At 46.4% G+C, this 22,876-nt stretch overlaps 1 protein-coding gene across 1 annotated transcript in view; it reads left to right on the top strand.

Moving 5' to 3' along the window:
- OPA3 (outer mitochondrial membrane lipid metabolism regulator OPA3) overlaps positions 1-16,358 on the top strand; it is a 94,467-nt gene extending 78,109 nt beyond the window's left edge. The window contains exon 2 of the mRNA XM_033956894.1: positions 15,648-16,358. Within this exon, the coding sequence (XP_033812785.1) occupies positions 15,648-15,976 (329 nt within the window). The 3' untranslated portion in view covers positions 15,977-16,358. The remainder of the gene's footprint in view (positions 1-15,647) is intronic.
- Positions 16,359-22,876: the final 6,518 nt, after the last annotated feature.

Raw genomic sequence — 22,876 nt, 5'->3', positions numbered from 1 at the left:
AATGGTGAGAAGGAAACTCAAAAGCAGAAACAGCTCAAGTAAGATGGAGACCATAGAGGAAGCCTGGTCCCTACTCAGGGACACGGTGCAAGAAGCACAAAACCTATGCATCCCCAGGTTTAGGAAGGGGTGCAAAAAAAATCGAACAAAAGACCCAGTGTGGATAACAAGTGAAGTGAAGAAGGCAATAGGTGACAAGAAAATGTCGTTCCAAAAATGGAAAAAGGACCAAACTGAGGAAAACCGGAAGGAACACAAAAAACACCAGAAGGAATGTCACCGAGTGGTTAGAAAAGCAAAAAGAGAATACGAAGAGAGACTAGCTGGGGAAGCAAGAAACTTCAAAGCGTTCTTCAGATACGTGAAGGGGAAGCAATCAGCGAGGGAGGAGGTGGGACCGTTGGATGATGGCGACAGGAAGGGAGTGGTAAAGGAGGAAAAAGAGGTAGCAGATAAGTTAAACAGGTTCTTCTCGTCGGTCTTCACAAGCGAGGACACATCCAATGTACCAGAACCTGAGGAGATCATAAGTGGGGATCAAGATGAAAAACTGGAGCAACTAGAGGTAAGCCATGAAGACGTCCTCCGACAGATAGATAGAATGAAAAGCGACAAATCACCGGGCCCGGACAGAATCCACCCAAGGGTACTAAAAGAACTGAGGAATAAAATAGCTGAAACACTCCTACAAATTTGTAATCTGTCCTTGAGGGCTGGGGAGATATCGGAGGACTGGAAACTAGCAAATGTCACGCCTATCTTCAAAAAGGGATCGAGGGGCGACCCGGGGAACTACAGACCGGTGAGCTTGACTTCAGTTCTGGGTAAGATGATGGAAGCACTGATAAAGGACAGCATCTGCGAACACATAGAAAGAAATGGACAACTTAAAACGAGCCAACATGGCTTCTGTAAGGGAAGATCGTGCCTAACAAACTTACTGCACTTCTTCGAAGGGATAAACAGCCAGATGGACAAAGGGAAATCTATAGATAATGTCATTTACCTCGACTTCCAAAAGGCCTTTGACAAGGTACCCCATGAGCGGCTACTTAAGAAGCTGTGGAACCACAGGGTGGGAGGGGATGTACACAGATGGATCAGACACTGGTTGGCAGACAGAAAACAAAGGGTTGGAGTGAAGGGCCAATACTCGGACTGGCAGAGGGTCACGAGCGATGTGCCACAGGGGTCAGTGCTGGGACCGCTGCTGTTCAATATATTTATAAACGACCTGGAAACGGGAACGAAGTGTGAAGTTATAAAATTTGCGGATGACACCAAACTCTGCAGCAGGGTTAGAACCGCAGAGGAGTGCGAAGACTTGCAAAGGGATCTAAGCAAATTGGAAGAGTGGGCAAATAAATGGCAAATGCGCTTTAACATAGAGAAATGCAAGGTCATGCATATAGGGAAAAAGAACCCGATGTTCTGCTACAAAATGGGGGGAACATTACTGGGAGAAAGTAAGCTTGAAAGAGACTTGGGTGTACTGGTAGATACAACAATGAAATCATTGGCACAATGTGCGGCGGCCCCAAAGAAAGCAAACAGAATGCTGGGCATCATTAAGAAGGGTATCACAACCAGGACGAAGGAAGTCATCATGCCGCTGTATCGAGCGATGGTGCGCCCGCATCTGGAATACTGTGTCCAGTATTGGTCGCCGTACCTCAAGAAGTACATGGCGATACTTGAGCAGGTCCAGAGAAGAGCGACGAAAATGATAAAAGGTATGGAAGGCTGTTCATACGCTGACAGGCTGGACAAGCTGAGGCTCTTCTTCCTGGAGAAGCGGAGACTTAGAGGAGATATGATAGAAACTTTCAAGATGATGAACGGCATAGAGAGGGTAGACAAGGAAAGATTCTTCGACTACGGGGAACCACAAGTACAAGGGGGCACTCGGAGAAACTGAAAGGGGACAGGTTTAGAACTAACGCCAGGAAGTTCTTCACTCAGCAAGTTGTGGACACATGGAACATGCTCCCGGAGGATGTGATCGAGCAGAGTACACTACGGGGATTCAAAGAGGGATTGGATAGATTCCTGAAGGATAGGGGGATTGAAGGGTACAGATAGAGGTAGATAGGGATATAGGGCTAAATCAAGAAAACCTGGCAGGTCGTGGACCTGATGGGGCCGCCGCGGGTGCGGACTGCTGGGCGTGATGGACCTCTTGTCTGACCCAGTGGAGGCAACTTCTTATGTTCTTATATTTGATCGTTTCCCATTCCTTTGGTTACTTAGGTTTGGCTCTGCAAGCAGCTGAGAGGAGAGTAGCAGGAGGAGAGCAGAGGGATACAGCAGGAGAAACCCGTAGGAGGGGAAAGCAGGAGAGGAGGCAGGATCAGCAGGGGCAGTGGCGAGAGTTAGCTCCGCCTACCCCTTCATCATCCATCGGAGCTCCCCCTTAACCCTTTCAGGACCAAGGGACATATTTGTCCCATAACTTTAAAATCCTATAAATTTTGATTGGGATAGTCTACAGTTCTAAATTTGATATGTACGGATTCCATTTGATACTGCCTTTATGTAAACAAACTGGTTCCGACATTCATTCATTAGCGTCGTTGCCAGATTGATGAGAAAATTCACTTGCCACACTGTCCATAAGCCAGAAGTGTGATTTTTTTTTAAAAAAAATAATGATATTTCACAAAAAAATCAATTTTTTGGCATCTGCAAGCCCTTTTTACCATAAAAATGTCATCAAAACCACAAAAATTGGCCTACGATCCTTATGGTCCTGAAAGGGTTAAAAGGGGAGGGGCAAGCGGCGCTCTGCCGTTCGGCAAATGTCAAAGGCAAGTGTGCCTTTGCGAAGGGACGAGCCACCACTAAAGAAGAGCAAAGGGAGACCACAGCAGACGCAGAGGACATTCAGCCAGCAGACCTAGCAGGTAGAGAGACACACAACCAGGCAGACACAGCAGGTACAGAGGACACACAACCAGGCAGGGATAGAGGACACAGCAGGCGTTGAGGACACACTGCCAGGCAGGCACAGAGGACATAACCAGGTGAACTCAGAAGACACAGCAGGCACTGAAGGCATCCACAGCAGACACAAAAGACATCCACAGCAGCGGGCAACATTGGAAGCAGCAGACAGAATCAGGATGTTGAGCTACCCAGTTTTCTGCACCGTCTGCCATATGTACGACTACCTCCCTTCTGGGAGGCGGCTTTACGTATACGCTCGATGTGGAGAACTGGAAAGCCTGAAGAAGCAAGTCAGACTCCTGGAGGGCAGAATACTGGAACTGAAGCAGTGGAGGAGGAAGACAGAGATGCAGAGAACATCAAGACGCAGGACACCATCGAGGAAGAAGTCTGGGAGCTGGAGAACTTCATAGAAGAGGCATGCAGGGAGGCTGTGGAAAAACACCAGCAACAGTAGAACTACCGGGATATGCCTACAGAGTATGTGGACCACCATATGGACAGCCACTAGGAGGAAATGAGGGACACAGCAACAAGATCTGGAAACAGCGGAGGGAACCCACAAGAAGATGACCGCCAGAATGAGAGGAAATGGATAGGAACGAAGGACACGGACCTATGGCTGGAGAGATGGACATACACCAGGGGCACGGACCTGCAGCTGGAGAATCAAGAGAAGATAGAGATGACATCAATCGTCATGGGGATAATCAGACAAGTCGACATCCACATAGCGGGAGAAAGACTTGATCGACTGGTGACCTGCCTACCGGGAGCCAAGGTAGAAGACATAGTGAGCCACATAGACAAGATCGTCGACACTGTGGAAGAAGATACGGCAATGGTGATCCATGTGGGGATGAACAACGTGAGCAACAGAGAAGTACTGAAGAACCAGTTCCGGATGCTAGGAAGAAAGCTGAAGACCAGAACGCAGAGGATAGCATTCTCAGAGATCCTGCCGGTGCCCAGGGCAGACAAGAAGAGACAGATGGAGCTGCAAGCAGTCAACATGTGGATGCGGCGCTGGTGTGAGGAAGAAGGATTCCATTTCATGTGCAACTGGACGACGTTCTGGGGGAAGAGCAAGCTATTCAGGAAGGACGGACTCCACCTCAGCAGAGACAGAACGAGGATACTTGCAAGCAACATGAAGAGAGAAGTTGAGAAGTTTTTAAACTAGGAGAATGGGGAAATCCGACAGTCTACCGAGAGAGATTTGATGGTTTGGGAACCGGTATACCTGGAGGATACCATGCAGGAAGATGGAGGGGAAGACTCACCAGATCACAGGCAAGACAAACCGAAAGGGACACAAAAGGGAAGGACACGCAAGAAGGGAACAGGCTGTATGTACACGAACGCAAGGAGCCTTAGAAACTGTGGCACAAATTAGAAACTGGCACAAAAGGATAACGTTGACATCAGCATCACGGAAACATGGTGGACTGATGAAAATGTCTGGGATACAATACTACCAAGATACAAACTATACCGCAGAGACAGAGTGACTCAAAAAAGAGGAGGCATTGCCATATACGTGAAAGAGGGAATTGAATCTACTGGAGAGAACATGCCACAACAGATGGATAAGTTAGAGTCTCTATGAGTCAAAATTCCAGGAACAAATGGACCAGAAACGAGGATAGGCATCTACTACCGACCCCCAGTGCAGTCCGAAGAAATTGATGGAGAAATAACAGATGAGATTAAACGCAACTGCAAGGGAGGCAACGCAGTTATCATGGGCGACTTCAACTATCCGGCTGTGCTAGAGAGCCCAAATTCCTGGAAACTGTAGGCGATTGCTTCCTGGAACAACTTGTCAAGGAAAATACAAGAGGAAACACAATTCTGGACTGCGAGGACTGGCTCAAGATGTAGAAGTAGAAGGGACACTGGGAAGCAGCGATCAGAATATGATCCGCTTCAACCTGGAAATAGGGGCAAAACATCAGTCAAGAACGAAGGCCACAATGCTAAACTTCCGAAAAGGGAATTACGAAAGGATGAGACGCATGGTAGGGAAGAAGATTAAGAAGAGGATCAACACTGTAAAGACGCTAGAGTAAGCTTGGTCTCTTTTTAAGGATATGGTCACCGAGGCACAAAATCTATATATACCACGTATCAACAAGGGATCAAAGAGGAAAAAGAATAAGGAACTGGCGTGGCTCACTGTAGAGGTAAAGAAAGCGATCAGAGACAAAAAAAACATCATTTAAGAAATGGAAAAGATCAAAAACTGGAATAAGCACAAACAGCATCAATGCATCAATACCGCATAAGGCGGTAAAAGGGGCCAAAAGAGACTATGAGGAAAAAATAGCCAAGGAGGCGAAAAACTTCAAACTGTTCTTTTGGTATATTAAAGGGAAACGACCCGCGAAGGAAGCGGTGGGACCGTTGGATGACCAAGGAATAAAGGGAGTGCTAAAGGAGGCAAAGCAATCGCCGATTAAGCCGTCCACGCAATATGTGGTGGCGGCGAAAAAGACAAACAGAATGCTAGGAATGATAAAGAAGGGGATCACGAACAGATCGGAGAAGGTTATCATGCTGCTGTTCCGGGCCATGGTGCGCCCTCGCCTGGAGTACTGTGTCCAGCATTGGTTGCCGTACATGAAGAAGGACATGGCACAGAGAAGAGCGACTAAGATGAGCTGATGTACAGCGAAAGATTAGAGAAACTGGGCCTCTTCTCCCTTGAACAGAGGAGATTGAGAGGGGACATGATCAAAATATTCAAGGTACTGAAGGGAATAGACTTAGTAGATAAAGACAGGTTGTTTACCCTCTCCAAAGTAGAGAGAACGAGAGGGCACCCTCTAAAGTTGAAAGAGGATAGATTCCGTACGAACGTAAGGAAGTTCTTCTTCACTCAGAGAGTGTTGGAAAACTGGAAGTTAGACAAGTTCCTGCTGAACCAGAAAGTACGCAGGTAAAGCTCTCATCTGTTGCCTTGGACTCCTATTACTTACACCTGAGCTGTTTTCTGTTATCAGAAAAGGTCATAACATTAGAACATAAGAATTGTTGCTGGGTCAGACCAGCAGTCCGCTCATGCGCCGGCCCCCAGGTCAAAGACCAGTGCTCTAAATGAGTCCAGCCTCAGCTTCGTACGTTCCAGTTTAGCAGGAACTTGTCCAACTTTGTCTTGAATCCCTGGAGGGTGTTTTCCCCTTTAACAGACACCGGAAGAGTGTTCCAGTTTTCTACCATCTCTGGGTGAAGAAGAACTTCCTTACATTTGTACAGAATCTATCCCCTTTCAACTTTAGAGAGTGCCCTCTCGTTCTCTCTACCTTGGATAGAGTGAACAATCTGTCTTTATCTGCTAAGACTATTCCCTTCAGTATTTTTAATGTTTCAATCATGTCCCCTCTCAGTCTCCTCTTTTCAAGGGAGAAGAGGCCCAGTTTCTCCAGTATCTCACTGTACGGCAACTCCTCCAGCCCTTAACCATTTTAGTCGCTCTTCTCTGGACCCTTTCAAGTACTAAGCATCTATCCACTAGATACAAAATAGGAAAACTCTTAGTACATCTGGCCTAAGATAGGGATCCCAAACTTTTGATTTGTGTTCTATTTCCATATAATACATAATTACGTCAACCCAATTCAAAAATGATTTTATCAATATATATGCAGTGAGCTTGATATGAACAATGTATGAAGTTTTACCAAAATTAAGAATATGCGGAGTTAAAATCTAACACTCAGATGAACAAAAGCCATGTCATTGATTTAAGCAGGACTTATTCAATTCATTCGTATAGATAAAGCATATTCTGTTACGTCCCTTCCGGATTCCATTCGCTAGGTGTTCAATCCCAGCCCACAACTTTTCTGAGCACATTCTCCACCCCCTTAACCTGAGAGCTGATAAACAAATCCAGTTTCTCTTTCTGCAAGCAGTCCATGCAGAAGTCTTTTGCAGTTTCTCTGCTTCTGTTTCTTATTTTTTCGCTTAAAGTTCGCTTTAGTGCCTTGAGACCCCTTCCCATGGTCCCTTGTTGAGGAAAGTAAGCAGTTCCGCGATGCCGGACTGCAGCTTCACAGAGAAGCTCAGGTGGATCTGTGGAGCCAGCCTGCTGTGTGCCACTATTTATAGATTCGGGGTCTCTTCCCCTGGGAGTCTGCTGGCCGGTGACCTTGTCACAGGTTTCAAGCGCAGGTTGTATGCTTCTGGAGCAAAACCCACCCAGGTTTCAAGGCACAGATTGCCTTTCCCGCTCCTGACCGTATGGATGAAGATCTGTGGGGATGGAGATTATAGTCTGGTTATTTGGAGAAGTTTCTGAGGCAGAAAGTCCTTTCTCTCCAGCTGCTGTTAAAATCGCTGACAGGCAAGGCACTGCAAAGTCTATGAGTTTCTCCATTATTTCCTATGGGAACTTCGGAGGTGGCTAGTAAAATGATTTAAAAGTCATTTTTCACAGTTTCTGAAGGTAGGGTTTAGGTCCCCCACCTCCCCAGACCTCAAATCACTATTTTTAATTTTTGGATTTTGTTTTATTTTTGGTTCAAATTCGTGATGGTGGCCATCTTGAATTTTAAAATCTACCTTTTTTTTCTAACTTCTGCCTCAAGAACCCCTCGATTTGAGTCAAAATCGATTGGGATGGACTCCCCAGCCCCTAATCTATTGAATGTGGACACTGATTATGCCGGATGGGTGCCAAATCAGCCATTGTGCACCTTGTGCCGGGGGAGGGGGCGGAAGCTTCAGACTTCGCCTCTTCCTTGTCCTCTTGAGCTGGAGACTTGGCTTGGGTCCGTGCCTTCTGAAGAAAATTTTGCCCAGAGGCAGCTCTGGAGTCTGGTGCAGTATGCCTGCGTTCCAAGTCTGTGGACTCTTTTGACGTGACGCATGTACCTCAACAGAGGCTGATAATGGAAAAGCAGTTTGTTCAACTTCAAATTCACAATCAACTGGCTGTAAACAAACCGCTGCAGATTGTCTTAGTAACCAAGACCTCAAATACCCAAGACACTACTAGAAAGTATTTCGTGTCCTTATTGGGGTAAAGTGTTCATCATCAGTCTTGTTGGTTTATTTATTTAGTGCAGGCAAACCCAAATTCACTAATATGGTGCTATAATTAATATTAAGAAGAGCACTTATCTTGTGACTCGACGGCTACCCAGCTGTTTACTGGCAAGTTTCCTCAGAGGCTGATGCTCTTTGAAATTACATTAATTCTCATTTCTTTAAAAGTCCGATATTTATGGAGACTCTCCTTGTGGGCGTGTCGGGGCTTTTTCGGTCTGTGGCAAAGCTTCCTGCTCGGGAGATCTATTGTCTGGCCGTGCCTGACCTTAATTGCAGTAGTTGCCATGCAGTTTTTATGATTCTTCTGTCTCCTGCCACTGTGTTTAATTTGGATCCGGCTGATGCCTTTGCTGAGACTGGTCTCTTCAGCTACCCTGAGTGTCTGATTCTTCTTCACATTTGCAGCAGGCTGCTGTCCACCTCTTGATCAAGGCTGATGTTTTGAAAGAGCTCCATTTGGATTTTCCACCTTCCTATTCTCTGGCTTCAGTCCTGGACCGTTCTCCTGTGCCTTTTTCCATTCAGTCCTCAGCTCCTTGGTCTGAGTTCAGAAAATGTGACTCCCAGAAAGCTCTTTCTAGTGTGCCAAAGCTATGTCTACACATTATCACCTGAATCCTGACTTTTGGCAGGTTTGAACAGCCTGAGGTAGATTCCACCATTGCACAGATTTTCCAGCACACAGCCCTCCCTAGTGATGGGGAGTGAGGTTTCAGGACTCTCAGGATCGCAGGATGGATGTTATGTTACAAACTATTTTTTTCTAGCATCCTCAGGTAGCCGAGTGGGAGTGGCCACTTCCTTTATTGCGCTTGTCGGTCATTCCAGCCTGTACAATTCGTCTTCTGTGGAGGTACATGCCTATCCTCCACTGGTGCTGGTTGATGTGGCTGCAGTGCTAGTCACCCTTTATGATCTCATTCGAGTTCTTAGTGCATTCTCTGCTGGTGGAGTGTCTGAGCGCCAAACTCCTTGGATCTTGGTCTTTGGATAATGATGCTGCCTCAAGGATCACCTTCAGCTGCTGCCTTTTTAAGGGACAGATTCTTGTTGGTATAGGTTTGGCTAACCTCTACTTAGGTGTTAAGAACACCACCCTACGTTGCTCCCTGTGATCCAGGTTCGCTGGATGATGGGAAAGGATCATCATCCTCTTTGTTTCTCCTGCAGGGGTCATTGGGGATACTCAGGTTTTTCATCATAGAACCATTCCCAGGGCTATGCCCACGTTGTCAGAGTTCCAATTCCAGGCGTCCTCAGATTCCTATGGAGTGGCTCCATCTCACAAAAAAAAAAAAAAAAAAAAAAGAGAAGAAAGCGCCAATATTGCCAGGGATCGGGTGTGGCTTCCTCCCTCGCAGACTGCCTTCTACAGCTTTGTCAGGAGTAGACTTGACTTTCATCAGACACTTATTAGTCCTCCTTTGACCAGTTCCAGCTTGTTTTCTGGACTGTGGGAAGTCGACTGCAACAGAGTCCATGGTCTGTGATATTCTGCAACATCTCTTAGTCTTCGGAATTCAGGAACTTGTTCCAGACCACAAATGGGAGCTTAGGTGGATACTCTTGATACTTCCTTGTGCCAGAAAGGCTCGGAGGATTGGATCTACATCGGTCACCCACTTCTTGCAAATTCCCTTTTTCTGAATGGACAACGGAGTACACAGTGCTAGCTGTCTCCAGGGGAGTTGCTAGTGTCCTTGGATCTCACAGAGGTTTTCCTCCATATTTCCATCCGCCCAGAGCATCACAGGTTTCTGTGTTTCCATGTTCTGCAACAGCATTTCCAGTTTTCAGCTCTGCCCTTTGGGCCTTACGATGGCTCCCACGCTTTCGTCAAAGTGCTTGTTGTTCAGGTGGCTTTCCGCCTGCAGGGGGTCCAAGTCCATCCTTCTTAGGACAGCGGGTGATCTGGGCTCCGTCTTGTTGTGTACAAAGGTGCGGTGAGGACGGTAGTGTCTCTGCTGCAGGCATTGGCAAATTCAGGTAGAGACGCTTAGCGTCCTCCCAGTCCTTACAGTTTCTGGGACTTCTTTTCGTCTCCAGACAGGGTCAAGTGTTTCTTCTCAGGGACAGTGGACAGAACTTTCATCAACAGATCAAAATTTTCTTGGACTCTCCGGCTGTCTCGGCCTGGTTTTGTCTGAAGGTTCTGGGGTCTCGGGCAGCCTTTTTTGAGGCAATCCCCTGGGCCGGAGCGCCCATGCACATAAGAACATAAGAATTGCCGCTGCTGGGTCAGACCAATGGTCCATCTTGCCCAGCAGTCTGCTCCCGCAGCGGCCCTTAGGTCAAAGACCAGTGCCCTAATTGAGTCTAGCCTTACCTGCGTACATTCTGGTTCAGCAGGAACTTGTCTAACTTGGTCTTGAATCCCTGGAGGGTGCTTTCCCCTATAACAGCCTCCGGAAGAGCGTTCCAGATTTCTACCACTCTCTGGGTGAAGAAGAACTTCCTTACGTTTGTACGGAATCTATCCCCTTTTAACTTTAGAGAGTGCCCTCTTGTTCTCTCTACCTCTACTCTCTCTCTGCACCATTGACACGAGTCCCTCCTGTCTTGGTGATCTCCGCTGAGTTTCCCCCTTCAGATGCCAATCCCCTGGAGCTTATTTGGTTTTCCAAGTGAATGATTCTTATGATGGATGCCAGCCTGTTGGGTTTCGGACTCACTGCGGGGCTCACTCCATTCAGGAGCAGTGGCCTTCTAGTCTGCAACATTGGTTGACCAATTGTCTAGAGCAGGGGTGCCCACACTTTTTTGACTCGCGAGCTACTTTTAAAATGACCAAGTCAAAATGATCTACCAACAATAAAATTAAAAAAAACACAATGCACACTGTACGCATAGAAAATGTTAATTATTATTCCTATTCTGGTTTTTTTTCAAAGAGGTCAAAGCAGATGACTCTATGCACTGTCACCTCAGTAACAACCATACAAAAATAGACAAATACCCCCCTCCCATTTTAATAAACCACAATAGCAGTTTTTAGCGCAGGAAGCTGCGCTGAATGCCCAGCGCTCTCTCGATGCTCATAGACTCCCTGCGCTACAAACCGCTATTGCGGTTTAGTAAAAGGGGACCATATTGTAAAATATAGACAGCAGATATAAATTCAGACACATTTTGATCACTAAATTTAAAATAAAATCATCTTTCCAACCTTGTCTGGTGAATTCATGAGTCTCTGGTTGCACTTTCATCTTCTGACTGTGCATCCAATCTTTCTTTCAGCCTGTATGCTTCCTCTCCTCCAAACCTCTTTCCCTCCCCCAACTTTTTCTTCCTCTCTCCCTGCCCTTTCTTTCTTTCTCTCTTCATGCCCCCTTTCTTATTTTCATGTTTTTTTTTCTTTCCTTCTGTCTCCTGCCTTCGCCCCTTTCTTTCTTTCTCCCTGCCCTTCCCCAAGCCACTGCCACTGCCATCGGGGAACAGGACCCTAACCGCCACCAATGGATAAAGCCGACGCCAACGCCACCCCAATCTCTCCCTGCTTCGGGCCGACCAGCATTCCTCTCCCCGACGTCAATTCTGCCGTCGGAGAGGAAGTTCCGCCCAGCCAGGCAGTGATTGGCTGGCCCGAACTTCCTCTCCGACGGCAGAATTGATGTTGGGGAGAGGAAGACTGATCGGCCCGAGAGATCGCCAAGGCAAAGTGAGTCCTGAGCAATCGACTCACTTTGCCTTGGCGAGCTACCGGTCGATCGCTATCGACCTATTGGGCTCCCCTGGTCTAGAGCTTCAGCAGAAAGACCATCGGTGCAAGTTTCTTCAACACCACAGCAGTGGCATATGTATATCATGAGGGAGTTCTAGTGTTCTTTCTCTCGGGCAGAAAGATTGGCAGCGTCCCACTGGGTGGAAGCGCATCTTCTGTCTTTCTTGGCCCATGGGACTGGAGTCGACAATATTCCAGCAGTCTTCCTCGGCCGACAGTTCCTGGTCTGAGGAACATGGTCCCTTTCAGGAGGCATTCCATCTTATCTTACAAGAGCTTTGGTTTGCCCCCAAGGGTCTTGGCTTTAGCAGAGATCTCGAAGGTCGGGTGCTTTTTCTGTTGTCGACCAATGTAGAAGCTAGGGTCAGATGCCTTGGTTTGGCCCTAGCTGGCTCATGAGTGCCTGTATGATGTTTCTTTTATGGCCTCTGGTTGGTCGGGTTATCTGCTGGACAGCGATGCATCCCGGCCTAGTGTTTCTAGGGGCTCCGGATTGTCCTCACTGCCCGTGGTATGTGGTTCTCGTACATCTTCAGCGGGACGAGAAGCTCCTGCTCCCTTTTCATTGATATCTTCTCAATCAGGGACTGGTGTCCATGGAGAACCCACGGTGTTTTTGTCTTACAGCATGACTTGAGTGCTCAGCCTTGATGTTGCGTGGTTATTCTGAGGTAGCTATTTTGACTCCTTTGTGCTCGAAGTAACTCTCTCCTATGGCTTCTGCCAAAGCCTGGAAGGCTTTCATACACTGGGGTGCTAGGAATTACATAGAGCCTGAGAAGGCTCCCAGTCAGTATTCCTGGCTTTCCTTCAGGAGGGTTTAGACACAATTCTGGCAGTGGCCTTCCTGAAAGTTCCAGTTGCAGGCCTTTCGTGTTTCTGAGTGTGCAGAGTTCACTTACTGCTCTTCCAGATATGTCCAGGTGTATGGAGGAGCGCTTTGCCTGCGTCCTCTCTTGCATCTTCCTTTCCCTTCATGGAATCTTACCTTCATTTTGCAGGGCCTTGGTGAGGCCCCTTTTGAACCACTATAGGATGAATTTCTTCTGAACCTAACGATCAAGACATTTTTTTCTGGTCACCATTGTCTCATTATAGTGTATTTTGGAGCTTTTTGCTCTTTTGTGCAGGGAACCCTTTCTCTGTATTACGGTGTTTCCTTCTGTACTGTACCTTCCTTCTTGCCGACAGTGGTCTCTATCTTTCATGTCACCTAGGAGGTTAGATTGTCTGCTTTTCATCCAACAGGTTCAGAGCACAAAGATCAGATCTTATGCAAATTGGATGTCTGGAGGGTCTTGCTCCATTATTTGGAGAGGACTCATGAGTTCAGGCTGTCTGATCTCCTTTTTGTTCTAACTACTGCGCCTTGCCATGGTAGGCCGACGTCCAAGTCCTCGATTGCTTGATGAATTCAAATGGCAAGCAGCCACCAATTTCGCTTAAAACAATCTTGATGAGAAGTGTGGCTGCATTGTGGGCAGAATCTTGTGTGCTTTATCCTGATAAACTTTGCAAGGTGGTTGGTCCTCTCTTCATACCTTTACCCAGTGTTACTAAGTGGTTGTAGCGGCATTTCTGATGCTGTTTTCAGGACCTCGGGTTTAAGGGCAGGCTTTTCTGTCCCTCCCTAGCTAACGTGGCTTTGGTATGTCACCTAGCGTATGAAATCCAGAAGAGACGTAACAGAATGGAAGATTAGATTTATACCTTTGATAATCTTCTTTCTGTTAGTCTATGGAGGATTCTATATGACATGTTCTCTCTGTTGTTTGGAGTAGCCTGCTCCTTTCTGCCTCAGTTACTTTCATTACAGGCTTGAAGATTTTCCAGCCAGTTGCCAGATCCTGTGTGGAGTTTCTGTGAGTATGCACATTACTGAAGGCCTTTCTTGGGATGCAGGTTAGTACAGTACTCCCTCGATATTCGCAGGGGTTCCATTCCAGGAACCCCCCATGAATCTTGAAAAACCGCGAATACGGTTTTCATGGGGAAGCCTGAAGAGGGCAGCCGGAGCGCCGCGAGTGCAGGAAATCACTCGCGGTACGCTCCGACCGCCTCTTCCTGCACTAAGTCGGGCCTTATCCAATCAGGAGCTGCGTGTCAAAGCAGCTCCTCATTGGATAAGGCCCGACTTAGTGCATGAAGAGCCGGTCGGAGCGTACCGCAAATGATTTCCTGCACTCGCAGCGCTCTGGCTGCTCTCTCCTGCCTCTCCCGCTGCTCTCTCCTTGTCGGCGGCTTGTGGTCAGAAAATACCGCGAATGACTGGGACCGCGAACCGCCAACCGTGAACGACCGGGGGAACACTGTACTACATTGTTCCTTAATGTTTTTCTGAGTTGCCTTTGTGCCTGTTATCACTTGTTAATATTTTGCAGAGCAAACCAGTTCATGAATTACTTCTGTTGATGGGGATTCTCCCCTGTACCTCCTTGTCATGGATTTGTTCAGGTATGTTGCTTGGCTTTGGCACTTAATTGGATTTGTTTACCATCTCACAGGTTAAGGGGGTAGAGCATGTGCTCAGAAAAGTTGTGGATTTCTGCACTACCCGGACTGCAGGTTGGGATTGAATACCTAGCGTATGGAATCCTCCAGGGACTAAGAACATAAGAACTTTACTGATGCTTCAGGTATAAACATAATCTTCCATTGGAAGCCATTTACTAACAGTACATGTTAACATGTTGTTAGCCCATTACATAAAATGAGCCCTGCAGCAAATAAGTGTTCATGGAATTAGCATGTGCTGTTTAGTAAATAACCCCTATTATGTGATACTAGTCTTATAGCCCGTTACATTAACAGGTGCTAGAATATATGTCTGTCTTTATTTCTTTCTGTCTCTCTCCCTCCTGCTGTCTGTCTGTCTTTCAGTCTCTCTCTTTCCTCGGCTGTCCACCACCACCCCTTGCCTGCTCCCCCTGTCCATCAGTAGCTCTTCTCCCTTCCTTTTACCTCCCCTGTGTCCACCACCACCCCTTCACTGCTCCCCCTGTCCAGCAGCAGCCCTTCTCCCTTCATTTTACCCCCCCCTGTCCTGCAGCACCTCTTCCCTGCTCCCCCTGTTCAGCAGTAGGCCTTCTCCCTTTCTTTTACCCCCCGCCCCTGCCCAAAAGCACCTGTTCCCTTCTCCCCCTGTCCAGCAGTAGGCCTCCCTTCCTGTTACCTTCCCCCCTGACAATCAACACCTGTTCCCTGCTCCCCCTGTCCAGCAGCACCTCTTCCATGCTCTCCCTGTCCAGCAGTAGGCCTCCCTTCCTGTTTCCTCCCCCCTGTCCAGAAGCACCCCTTACCTGCTCCCCTTGTCCAGCATGCGACTTCCATTCCGTTTGCGCCTGCCCTCCTGTCCTGTTAGCACCCACATGACGCCTTTTGTCATCACCGCAGCCTGCACGTGCCGACAGCCGCCTCAAGTCGCCCTGGTACTGGCCCACTCCCAGCATCGTTGACACCGCCATCATCCATGCTGGGAGGGAAAGTGGGCTCCATGAGAGGCCCGCGAGGCCTTAGCAGGTCACCGTGGCTGGGGTTCAGGAGGAGGAGTCCTGGTGTCTTCTTGCGTGCATGCACACTCTTGCCGGCCACGGACCTACAAATCAGGGATCACGGAACACGCAGGTAAGAGTGTGCATGCGCGCTTAAGGTTTTATTATAGTAGATAGTGAGAGAATGCATACAGGTGTTCAAGGTGTTCTCTATAGAATGTGAAATTATGAGATAGAAGGGTTGAAAATGGGGTGTATAAAGCAGTGAGATTGAAGGAATAGGAAATCACAAGAATGATGTTTAATTTCTGGGCTTGTGATAAAGTGAGATGGGAAAGAAACACCAGGGTATGATCTTTCTCTGTGATCGATTAACATATGAAACGTGTGTAGTCATTGCTTTCTCTTGAACTCTCATGTTGTTACTCCCGCAGTGTACCATTGGGTGGAGATGCGCACCAAGATGAGAATCATGGGTTTTCGTGGTGCCGTTATAAAACCCCTTAATGAGGATGCAGCAGCAGAGCTAGGAGCAGAGCTCCTGGGTGAGGCCATCATCTTCACCATTGGTGGAGCTTGCCTGGTGGCAGAGTACGCTCGACAGTCCATCAACAGCAAGAAAAAGGAGGATGAACTGAATGGGCAGCTGGCTGCACTGCATGAGCAAATCACAGAACTCAACCTGACAGCTGAGACCCTGGATGCCCAGCTACGGGAGGTCAACAGACTTCTGCTCAGTGGAGCTGTGCCTGACAAGAAGTGAGATCTCTTATCAGCCTTGTGGACTGTTGCTTTCTTCCACAGTGGTTCTTTGCTTAGGAGTCTATGCAATCACTTTACCAGCTGTTTGAGAGGGCAGCAAGTATGGGTGTTGTATGCAGGGTGGAGATACTGTGACTTATTTTCTATCTGGTTTTTACCCTGAGATTGGAGTTGAGAGCGGTGAGAAGTGTAATCTAGGTTGCACACTGCTGGCCCTTCCTTCCACTTCAAGAAGATGCAGCTGTAGGCTTGGCATGCTCCAACTGACTGCTAAGAAGCTCTGGGACAAAAAAATTGAAAAATATAATGGTGGATTCTATTTTTAAAAGTGTAAACTTGTGGTGGTCAAATAAAAAAAAATATAGAATCATGCAAAAATTGCATGACGGATATTTGAGAAAAAGGTTTTTCCTTAGATAAGAATATTAGCAGGTGCTATTTCCTTATACCTCTGATATAGCTTTCTTGTTCTTGCTTTTCTAGATACTTTGGCTGTCTAAATGCTGTCTGTCTATCTTCATCTGTTTGTGCTGAATTCATCTTCCTCATTTCTAGAGCACTGAACAGTTATGCATAAGACATGTCCCTGTGTGTTTTCAGGGACTAAGAAAATGTTGTTAGTGAAAACATGGTTGACATGAATAAGTCAATAATCAGACCTAAAGAGGCCTTAAATAGCAGTTTTGAGGCTGGATGTGAATATGTTCAAAAAGTTCCAGGACCGTTGAATTGCATGCCAACGGAAAGTTCTTTTGAGAAATGCTAGGTGGCGTTGAGTAGCTTGAAACCTCATTAGTAACCTTTTTCTTTTAGTTAATATCTGTTTTCGTCTCCGAGCTACAGCAGTTTTTGTGAAAATATTTTTTCACGAGTGGCTATTTTTTTTATCATGTGCAACCTCAATGAGCAGCACTTCAGTGTGAAGTTATGTTTTAAATTGGGTAAGACCGCTACAGAAACGTATGAAATGTTGAAAGTTGCTTATGGGGAACATGTTATGAGTCGTGGAAGGTGTTTTGAATGTGTCAAAATTTGCAAATTTTGGCCAAAAACATAATGACAGTTTTCCCCCAGCCACCTTACTCTCCTGACTTGGCCCCTGCTGTCTTCTTGTTTCCTAAACTTAAATCCACGCTGAAAGGAAAGTGATTTGACACCATTGAAGACATAAAACAAAATTCGACACAGCAACTTTTGGCGATTCCAAAAGATGTATTTAAGGAATGTTCCCAGAAGTGGAAACGATGTTGGGAAAAGTGTATATGTAGGGAAGGGGACCCAATGGAATAAGTTGTAAGATTGTTTAATAAACTTTTGTAAAATTAGTCCTGAAACTTTTTAAACAGACCTCGTTTGTTCCATCCATAGCACTATTTCTGGAATCTACACCATAGGGTCATTTACCTTTTCCAGCCTGGAAACTGTAGGGAACTTGAAAATAATTTCTAGCCCCTTCCTCTGTATGCATCTGCTGTTACTTACCCCTGGATATTCAGTTTGGTTTCCTACAAGCCTAGGCTATAGGGACTTGTCTATTCTGCTTGTATTTTATTTTCTAAAAGTTTTAGTCAATTGATTGATTCTTGGCGTGGGTCTTGTCCTGGTGCTGCAGATTCACCCTGTGGGGTAATCCTTCGGCGGGATATCGCAGATTTTCTGAAAAAGTTTGCTTCTGGGGGGTTACCTGTTAGTAGAACTGCCGTACGCCCCCTGGATAGCCTGCTGGTCTGATCGGGGTAGAGTGCAGGCTGTGCGGTTCCATGGAGGTGCGCCCGGGATCAGAACCGGACTGTGTGGCATCCCTAATTGCCCAGAGGGGTCCTGGTAGTCACTCTTTGAGGTGGCAGGGAAGGTGAGGTAGTCAGAAGACCTGAAATCCAGTTTTTCTCAGCTCCTGAGGTAATGATCTCCTTGCATGTTCTGAATACAGCCTGCCTGTCATTCTGTTCTTTGCAGCTTCTGCCTCTTGTAAGTGTCTGTGTGCATGCTGGTTTGGCGATTTTGGGGGTTCCTCAAAAGGGTTTTTTGGGTGGTTTCCCTGCATGCCCTACCCTCCACCCACCTGTAAAATCGCAAAATCACCGTTTTCCAGGTTCCCTGCGTTTTTCCCAGGCCATTTTAGGACAAAATTGGCATCTGCGGCAGCCATATTGGATTTTCTTCAACATTTTTAAAAGTATATTTTTTGACCTTAGAAGCTTCGTTTTCATTCCAAACTCACAGATGGCCTCCTAAGTACAGGTTGGCTAGGATTCGTGCCTTAATAGCAGCAGATAGCTAGCAGTTTTGCAGCCATGTTTCATATGCGCCACGGGCCTCAAGGGAGATGAAGCGTGCGTGAATCCCACACTACCCTCTGAAGAGGCCCCGCTCCCTCCAGTTCGAACAGAGATGCGACTGAAGCGTCTGGTGCGCCTAAAAAGGGTGCGGAGGGTGATTAGGCAAAATGTCAGTGCAGCGCCAGGGGAGAAGTCCCAAACATCTTCTAGGTGCTTCTTAAAACTGAGGCACGCAGAACGGCCCTTGCTGAGGGTGCAGTTTTTTCCCCAGAATTTGTGAATATGCTGTTTCAGGCTTTTCTGTTTAAAAAGGCTATGCCTGTTTCTTCTCCTCAGAATCTTGTGCAGCAGATGGGTCTGCCCCTCTTCTGGATTCCAGCATTTGTTCGTTTGCAGGGACACCAGAGAGCAGACGGGTGGTTCTCGCCGTCGTATCTGCTTTGGTCTCTGTACCTTTGCTGTCGCAGGTTTCCTCGGCCGCGTCCTAGCTAATCTAGTGGATCTGCTTGATTCTCATGTCAGTGGGTCCCCGGAGCTTTGGGATGGACAGGCAATTCACAGGCTCTTTTAAGACTAGCCGCTTGCCTGACATTATTTCTGAGTTTCTAAGTGCACTGAATCTAAATGCAGACCATCTGGATCAGGCTGCAGTTTCTATAATTGATCAGCGTCCCCTGTCTGTTTCCTTCCCGGACATCCGGATTTGACTAGGATGCTTTTGGAAGTTTGGGGGGTCCCCTTAATAATAATAATTTTATTTTTATATACCGCCCTACCACATAGTTCTAGGCAGTTCACATACAATACTAAAAATATACAGTCAATGAATAAAATACAATATTCTAAAAAGTTGAACTAGAATTATACAATAGGTGAATAAAATACAATATGCTATAATACAATAGAATTCAGCAAAAATGTACTAGCTATAAGATCAGTATATAATTTACCAGTAAATAATCTGGGACATCAATTTACAAATTTTTCAAATAAATCAGTTTTTAGTAATTTTTTGAAGGACATAAATGAATGAGCTTGAGAAATAATGGTTCTTAGCCATTGATCCATTTTACCTGCCTGAAAACTGAGCAATTTATCAAAAAATCTCATGTATCGACAGGGCTTAATAGTTGGAAAAGTAAATAAACGTTGCCCTCGAGTATTCCTGTTAGATCTGTGTCGCTCAAAGCATAAAGACAAGTAATTAGGAGCCATACCAAACAATACTTTAAAACAGTTACAACCAAACTTAAACAATATTCTGGCTTCATAAGGCAACCAGTGTAACTGTCTGTAGAATGGGGAAACATGGTCATATTTTTTCAACCCCAAAATTAGACGAATCGCCGTATTCTGTATGTCTTAATCTCTTTTGAAGCTTTTTGTAAGATCCCAGATATATTATATTACAATAATCCAGTGTTAGGTCCATGACACGTTTGTATCCTATGGCACTGGAATTCTCCAAACACCTGGCTCCGCCAACAATTGATGCGGCTGTTGCGCAGGTCACTAAGCACACTTCCTTGCCCTCTGATGGATGTTCAGGACAGCGGGTGGATTTCCTCCTTAAGCACCTTTTTGATTCCATGGTGGCGGGAGTGAGAGCTACTGCGGCCACTTCCTTTGTTGCCTGCGCGTGTCACTCCAACCTGAGTCAGGATCCCGAGGAGGTGGTTCTTTGGGACCTAGACTTCCTGGCAGCTCTCCCTTGGATTGGGGGGTGACTTTCGGCCTCCCTCCAGGAGTGGCAGAGGGTGACTTTAGACCAGTGGGTCCTAGAAGTACTCAGAGAGGGTTGCAGACTGCAGATTTCTTCCTAGCTTTGCCCACTGGACATTCCGAGAGAGCCCGGCGCATGCAGGCCCCTGTTCACAGGTTGCTAGATCTGGTGGCTAAAGAGCCAGTTCCAGAGGACGACTTGGGCTCAGGGAAATATTCAATATACTTCATCGTACCAAAGTAAGGCTCTGAAGATTGGAGACCCTTTCTTTGTGTCACCACTTTTGTAGTCCTCTTGAGGCTGGTTCAGTGTTCCATGTCAATCAGGAAGTTCGTCTGCCTGCCTATGTTCCTTCGGGTTCCAAGTCCAAGGACCGTGTTTTGCGATCTCTGGACGTGAGGTGTCTCCTTCCGAGATACCTGGCAGCTACAAATGACTTTCATCTTGTGGACAATCTTTTTGTACTGGCGGGTCTGCCGGGCGGGGCAGGCCTGCTTCTAAGGCTACCATCTGTCGATGGATCCGTGTGGCCATTTCTGCTGCCTATATGTCAGCAGGGAAGAAGCCTCCCCATGGGGTGAAGGCTTGTTCTACCAGAGTAATGGCTTCTGCTTAGGCCAAATCAAAAGCTGTTTCTCATAAGGAGATCTAGAGGGAGGCCACTTGGGCTTCTCTGCATCCTTTCGCTGAGTTCTACCGGCTGGATGTAGCAGTGAAGCATGATGCCACTTTTGGGCCTTCAGTCCTGGCAGCGAGCTCATCAGGGCCCCCCTGATGTGCTGGGACTGCTTTGATACTATGGTGTAGATTCCAGAGATTATTGTACAAGAACAAAAGATTAGGTTACTTAACTCTGCTAATCTTCTTTCTTATAAATAGCCTCTGGAATCTACACACTCACTTAGACTTGTCTGTCCGATTCGCAGGTCAACCTGACCAGTAAGCTGGATTCTTTCCTTGATCAGCCTCTCTAAGAATATCTTTCTTGTTTCTTTATGTAAGAGTAGCTGCCTCCTTCTGAACTACAGGCTGTCTCTCCTTCAACTAAATTTATGTTTTTTTCAACTTGTTTAATATTCAAGTTTGTTGTTATGCAAAGTTTGGCCTTAGGGCTCTATTTGTTTGCACTTGTTGTCATGAGCAGATTTGATATGTGTAGCGGGGAGATCCCTGCATCCTCTCTCTTCTTTTGTTTCCTGTTTTGTGCTGTAGATCTCTGGCTTGTGTACTGACTGAATATCCAGGGGGAAGTAACAGCAGATGCATATAGAGCAGTGGTCTCAAACTCAAACCCTTTGCAGGGCCACATTTTGAATTTGTAGGTACATGGAGGGCCACAAAAAAAATAGTTAATGTCTTATTAAAGAATTAACAATTTTGCATGAGGTAAAACTCATTATAGTTTATAAATCTTTCCTTTTGGCTAAGTCTTAATAATAATATTATCATTTATAGCTAAAGAGACATATGATCAAGAAACTTTTATTTTACTTTTGTGATTACGATAAACATACTGAGGGCCTCAAAATAGGATCTGGGGGGCCGCATGTGGCTCCCGGGCCACGAGTTTGAGACCACTGATATAGAGGGAGGGGCTAGAAATTGGTTTCAAGTTCCCTACAGTTTTCAGGCTGGAAATGGTAAATGACCCCAGCAGATATTTACAAGAAAGAAGGTAAGTAACCTAATCTTTTGTTATAGGTATAGCACTCGCTTCATGTTATAAATGAATTGGGGTGGATCTCAGAATCATAGAAAGCCAATGCTGATCTTGTTGCCAAACATATTGGTTTACAGCAGGTCTGCACAGCTCAAAAATGATCCGCGGCCGCAACGAAGTTGGAAAATGTAGTGCAGGCCGCAGTTAGTGGCCACGGCTCGAGTGCACGGACGTTGCCGTGATGACATCATGCGAATGCTTGACATCACGTCTACATCCACAGACCTCCCTAGCTCTGCCCCCTTTACTAATGTAATGCAATTTTTTCCTTTCATATACACATAATATACACAGCAGATATAAATTCTCAAAACTGACACATTTCAATCACTATATTGAAAATAAAATAATTTTCCCTACCTTTGTCTGGTGACTTTATTTTTCTGTGCTTTTAACTATATTTCCTGGGCCTTCTTATCCATTTTTTCTCTCTTCACTTTCTGCCCTGCATCAATCTTTGGCATAAACTTAACATTCAGTTTTTCCATTTTTCTGCATTCTTTTCAAAACCTACTTTTCCATGTCTTCCCTTCCTATCTCTCTCTCTCCTTCCCTTCCCATTTCCATAGTCTAACATCTCTCTCCTTCTCTCCCTCGTCTCCAGTAGTCCGACATCTCTCTCCTTCCCTCCCTCCTCCCAGTGGTCTGACATCTCTCTCCTTCCTTTCCCCCCTTCCCATAATCTGGCATCTATGTCTCTACTACCACTACTATTATTATTTCTATAGCACTACCAGACTCCCCTCCTTCCCTTCCATTCCCTGGTCTGGTATCTCTCCATTACTTTAGTCATCTCTCCTCCCCCCCTCCTCCTTTCCACCCTCTGCAGTCCATCTCTCTTCCTCCTTTCTGGCCCCCTCCCAGTCCAACATTTCTCCCTCCTTTCCACCAGTCCAATATTTCTTTCTCTCCCTGCATGCTTCTTCTCCTTCCCTCCCCTAACCAACATCTCTCTCCCTCCATGAGTCCAACTTTTTACTCTGCCAATTCCCCCTTCCTCTGAGTGATATTTCTCCTTCCCTCCTTTCTGTCTTCTCAATCCATCTCATTCTCTCCATGAGTCCAACTCTTTCTGCCTCCTGCACACTTTCTCTCTCTGTCCTTGCCTCTTCCCTTGAGAGGCATCCCTCCTTCCCACCCCCCAACCCAACATGCTCTCTCCCCATATACTATCTCAGC

The sequence above is a fragment of the Geotrypetes seraphini genome, chromosome 8, assembly GCF_902459505.1.
Source record: "Geotrypetes seraphini chromosome 8, aGeoSer1.1, whole genome shotgun sequence".
Classification (NCBI taxonomy): domain Eukaryota; kingdom Metazoa; phylum Chordata; class Amphibia; order Gymnophiona; family Dermophiidae; genus Geotrypetes; species Geotrypetes seraphini.
This window is presented reverse-complemented; position numbering and strand designations above follow the sequence as displayed.